Raw genomic sequence first — 5,851 nt, forward strand, 5'->3', positions numbered from 1 at the left:
TACCAGTCAAATAAGACAAAAGATAACTACACTTGTGTAAAAGCACGAGTGGAAAAACAGCAAGTTGGGGAGGGACGCTCACATTTTCTTTTTTTTCTTTATTTTATTATTATTATTAAAAATTTTAACCTCCTCCCATTTCCCTCCCCTCCCCTCCCCCCACTCCCCTCCCCCTCTCTCTCCAGTCCAAAGAGCAGTCAGGGTTCCCTGCCCTGTGGGAAGTCCAAGGTCCTCCCCCCTCCATCCAGGTCTAGTAAGGTGAGCATCCAAACACACTAGGCTCCCACAAAGCCAGTACATGCAGTAGGATCAAAACCCAGTGCTTTTGTCCTTGGCTTTTCAGTCAGCCCTCATTGTCCGCCATGTTCAGAGAGTCCAGTTTGATCCCATGCTTTTTCAGTTCCAGTCGAGCTGGCCTTGGTGAGCTCCCATTAGATCAGCCCCACCGTCTTAGTGTGTGGGCTCACCCCACGCAGTCCTGACTTCCTTGCTCATGTTCTCCCTCCTTCAGCTCCTCATTTGGGCTTTGGGAGCTCAGTCCGGTGCTCCAATGTGGGTCTCTGTCTCTATCTCCATCCATCGCCAGATGAAGGTTCTATGGTGATATGCAAGATATTCATCAGTATGGCTATAGGAAAGGGCCATTTCAGCTCCCTCTCCTCAACTGCCCAAGGAACTAGCTGGGGATATACTTTTCTGCATTGCCCTCTTTCCTACCTTACCTGATCCTGATCTGAAGGAGGAAGCTGGTGTCTGCTGGGCCCAGGAGAGTGATGTCTCCCACAGATGCAGAAAGAACACTAGTGATGGGGAGGGATAATGCTGGTTAAGCATGGTTGGTTCACCAACTCTCTTATGGAGAAGAACCTAAGTTACAAAATTATGCACGAGGTAAATGATCTAATTTTCTACTAGAAGAAACAGAGTTGGAACAGTTTGAGTTTCTCTGTCTCATACCCTAAGCATCTCATTAGAATACCCTGAGAGAGACTGCATTCTCAGCTTGGCTATACTTTTTTTTTTTAATGAGGAATGGCATGCTTTGTAATGTTAGTGCATATAAATGTGCATGTAGTAGACCATCTCCTTTATGAGCACATGGGATCCTTTCTGCATGATGTAAACCACAGATAGGAAAAAGTTTCTAAAGTCTATTTTTTCTGATATTGTCCTTTGATATACCTTAGTATCAATTCAGGACCCCACCCCCCCCAATACTGTAGAGAGGAATGCAGGGATTTACAGTTTTCAGAAATATGGACCTCCCATCCCTTCTGAGTCCAAGCAGACTCAGTTGGGAGGACTTTCTTATTTCTGCATACTATCCTTAGAACATCTTCCAGCTCTAGGGAGGCCAGGACAGGAGAACAGAGCAGGACTTAGAACTAAGAAATTGCAACTCAGAAGGCGTGTCCTTCCTGTTTCCCACTCCAGAGCAGCCATGGTGTGCTGGGTGAGCTGTGTAAACAGCAGATTCTCTGTTCCTCCTCCTGGGACAAGTCTGGGCATTATTCTCTGCACTGGGCCCCAGCCACTCCACCACTCTCAGACGGTATTCCCAAGACTGCTGAGCAGAGTGTTTATAAGTCTCTGAAGCATTAGAGAGTCTTGGGCTTTTCTGACCTGATCAAAGCATCTTAGGAAGGGGAACCAAGAGAGGAGCACTGACTACCAGGAAGACTTGCAGCTGATGTGGAGACTTGGAGTTCCTGGGCATTCAACTCTAGATCACACCTCTGTTTAAGTCTCCACGGTAAAACCAAGGGAAGGGATGTTCCTGGAATTGGACTAAAAGGTTAGTGGCCTCACAGAGGGTGCTTGGAAAATCTTTTACACGCCAGTGCCAGCAAAGACTTAACACTTAACATCTCTAGTGTTTGAGACGCAGCACTTTCTTCTCATTCAGCAGACCAGGCCAGGCAAGCATTTCTAGTAGAGAGGGCTTCAGACAAACCCTTGGCCTCTGATACTTGCGTTATACCCAGAGAAACAAGCATACCAGCAGGTCAGAGGACTCTGTATTACAGAAGAGGCCTATTAAAGCAGGCTTTCCTACGATGATAATTATTACAGCAAGGGATTTTCCAAGTGAAGAAGGTAGGACTGTCTCAGTGCCAGGAAATAGCATGGGGAACTCAGCCGACAAACCAACATCTTCCCATTGGAAAGCAGTAAACAGGGTGAGGAGCAGAGCCGCTGTGGTTGGCTATGGATGTCTCTGGATAGGGGTCTCAGGTGGGAGACTGTCTCAATGTCAATACTGAACCCTTATGTCCGTGCGAGGCACCCTGCCCTCCTGCAGGTATTAAGGTACACACACGGCTTGCTTCTGACGAAGGGCATAAGGACGTATTTAGTTAGGACCCTGGAGAAAAAATTGGTTCTGTCCAGTCTCACTCAGCAGCTGAGGTACAGCTCTCTCCTGAGCTCCTTTCTCACTGTTAAGAAGAGCTGGCATGGAGAGAGAAAATGGAGGAGAGCTATCCAGAAAAACAGGTCTGTATGTGTTCAGACACAGGGAAGTGGGAGGAAGATTCTACAGTGCAACTTGTCTGCCCAAAGCTAAAAGGGCCTTTCCTCCCCAGTGCAGCAGTGCGGGACCTGCATGACATTGGGAGGGAAGACAGGATCTGAAATAACTCTCATCAATGCAATAGTAGCAACAGCCGTGCAGAATTGTGGGCACGAAAGCACTCATCTGTCAGTTCTGCGTATTTTCCATTCAAGCAAAGCAAAGCTATTAAGTTCCACATTAAAGTCCTGCTTACTGTAACCTGCACAAGCTATGAAGTAATTTGATTAGAAGCAGGGGGTGAAATAAACAAATCTCCATTAATTATAAATCTCAACGTCATGTACAAGGTTCTCTAGACTTGGCCCTCGCATTGTAGCTGTTTTTCCTGTTTTTCAGTCCCGTGGCTGGCCTCTCTCAGACTTTATGTCCCACTAGGGAAGCAATCTGCTGGTCAAGAGAATACTGGGTGAAGGTTGTGCACCGACAGGCTGTTATCTAATACCCACAAGAGGTCACATGGGTGCTTGTGGAGTCTGCTGAAGGGGTCATTTGCAGAGGCACAGCCAGCCTTGATGGGATTATGAAGGATGCAGATGAGCAGTGAGCATGGTTACTAGCCCAGGTGTACTTGGCAGAACACAGGAGAGACCACTTTCCAAGAGCTGGGGCTTTTGGTAGAAGAAAATCTCCCATCCTGAACGTGCCTGGTGGGAAGGGCAGGTGAGAACAAGCGTCTGGTTTCTGCTATTGCCCCCATCTCTCTGCCTGGTTCCTCATACTGGCAGGACCCGGCTGGAAACAGGAGAGTCTGGATGATCACAGAAATGGTTACCTTCTGGATGCACCATGCTGTTACCCATTGGGGCAGCCTATAGGGCCAGGGAACTGAGACAGACTCACCCCGGGCATGGCTCTGCTCTACCCTGTCCAGTGAATTCAGAGGCCAGCTGTGATGGACCCTACCTTCCAGCCCAGTGTAGACTCATCATTTGTCTTTGTATGCATTGCTAACACTAGGTCTGTTTAACAATCTCTGTGGAGCTTGGGGGTGAGCCCACTTTATGAAGAGAAGTACAAAGTTACAGGGCAGCAACTGTGCTGTTACCACTGCTCCCTGGAATGGATAGCTCCAAGTTCTTTGAGGTTTGATGAACATATTCTTAATTTCGCACCCTGGTATCAAATGAACGGGACATGGCATGCAACTCCCAGAACAAGCCTTCAGGCTGCAGCTTTGAAAGATTGCTGTGAAGAGCTGCTAGCTGTAACCAGCAAGGAAAGTCAGACAGTTAGTGATGGCTCCCAGATTAACTTACCGCAGAGTCTAGAAAGTCTGAGCTTCTACCTCACCTCCAGGGAGCTTTCTTTAAGGAGTGGTTATTGTGAAGAACACCCCTGTTTCTAGCCCGGTCCTGCCAGTATGAGGAACCAGGCAGAGAGATGGGGGCAATAGCAGAAACCAGACGCTTGTTCTCACCTGCCCTTCCCACCAGGCACGTTCAGGATGGGAGATTTTCTTCTACCAAAAGCCCCAGCTCTTGGAAAGTGGTCTCCCATGTGTTCTGCCAAGTACTCCTGGGCTAGTAACCATGCTCACTGCTCATCTGCATCCTTCATAATCCCATCAAGGCTGGCTGTGCCTCTGCAAATGGCCCCTTCAGCCGACTCCACAAGCATCCATGTGTCCTCTGTGTGTATTAGATAACAGCCTATCGGGGCACAACCTTCACCCAGTATTGTCTCTTGACAAGCAGATTGCTTCCTTAATGGGACATTAGAAGATCATTCTAATATGACCCTCCAAACCACTTCATAGTATACCCAGAGAGAGAGAAATTACCAATTGAGTTCACTCCTGCCTCAGGGTAATTCATTTATTGATGTAAAGTATTACTCATTGAGGATTATATTGTAAAACTCATCCATTCATTCAAACACAGATTTTTTTATTATGCTTGCTAAATTTACATGGATACTTTAATGCAACATGAAATTCAATGTAGTATGAAATGTTACAGTTTCTTATAAAAGTTGTGTATCATTATATATTTTATGATATTTATTATATGTCCAAGAATACTGTTTTTTTTTTCTTTCCAGGGGAAAATGTGTTGCTGCATTTGGGGACATAAATGAAATTCATTTATAAATAGAAATGCTCTCTTTTCATAATGCCTGCTCAGTACCCAGCTCCTTCTGGCTCACCGGCATCCCAGGGCTGGAGTCCCTGCACATCTGGCTCTCCATCCCCTTTGGCTCCATGTACTTGGTGGCCGTGGTGGGGAACATCACCATCTTAGCTGTGGTAAGGATAGAGCGCAGCCTGCACCAGCCCATGTACTTCTTTCTGTGCATGCTGGCTGTCATTGATCTGGTCCTGTCTACTTCCACTATGCCCAAACTCCTGGCAATCTTTTGGTTTGGTGCTGGCAGCATTGGCCTGGATGCCTGCTTATGCCAAATGTTTCTTATCCATTGCTTTGCTACTGTTGAGTCAGGCATCTTCCTTGCCATGGCTTTTGACCGATATGTAGCCATCTGCAACCCACTGCGACACAGCATGGTGCTCACCCAGGCAGTGGTGGGTCGTTTGGGGCTGGCTGCTCTCCTCAGAGGAGTTCTTTACATTGGACCTCTACCGATTATGATCCGCCTGCGACTGCCTCTTTATAAAACCCAAGTCATCTCTCACTCCTACTGTGAGCACATGGCTGTGGTTGCTTTGACCTGTGGTGACAGCAGAGTCAATAATGTCTATGGGTTGAGCATTGGCTTTCTGGTGTTGATCCTGGATTCAGTGGCCATTGCTGCCTCCTATGTAATGATTTTCAGAGCTGTGATGGGCCTGGCCACTCCCGAGGCCAGGCTTAAAACCCTGGGGACATGCGGCTCTCATGTCTGTGCCATTCTGATTTTCTATATTCCCATTGCTGTTTCTTCCCTCATTCACCGGTTTGGTCACCGCGTGCCTCCGCCAATCCACACGCTGCTGGCCAACTTCTACCTCCTCATTCCCCCGATCCTTAATCCTGTTGTCTATGCTGTTCGGACCAAGCAGATCCGAGACAGGCTTCTTCAGATCCTAAGGACAGGGACCAAGATCAGGTGACTGCAGTTTCTTCTTCTCTCTCAAGTAAGTCCTTGAGAAGAAAGCATTCAAATATGGACTCCCATTCTGGGAAACCCAGTCTGGGTTGCGTTTGTAGTCCAGGAGGAGTGCACAATTCTGAAATGTCTGTTTATGACCGGAGGATGTTTGTACTGCAAAGAAGGTAAATCAACAATGACGTTGATACCAGCAGCAAGTAAATAGCACTTTAAAAATCCCATGCTTTC

General features: G+C 47.2%; 1 protein-coding gene across 1 annotated transcript; it reads left to right on the plus strand.

Annotated features, from left to right (window-relative positions):
• The first annotated feature begins 4,670 nt into the window (after positions 1–4,670).
• LOC102001149 (olfactory receptor 52M1) lies at positions 4,671–5,624 on the plus strand. The gene has a single exon (XM_005368831.1). The coding sequence runs from the start codon at positions 4,671–4,673 to the stop codon at positions 5,622–5,624; it is 954 nt and encodes a 317-aa protein (XP_005368888.1).
• Positions 5,625–5,851: the final 227 nt, after the last annotated feature.

This window comes from Microtus ochrogaster, unplaced genomic scaffold (genome assembly GCF_000317375.1).
Source record: "Microtus ochrogaster isolate Prairie Vole_2 unplaced genomic scaffold, MicOch1.0 UNK41, whole genome shotgun sequence".
Lineage (NCBI taxonomy): Eukaryota > Metazoa > Chordata > Mammalia > Rodentia > Cricetidae > Microtus > Microtus ochrogaster.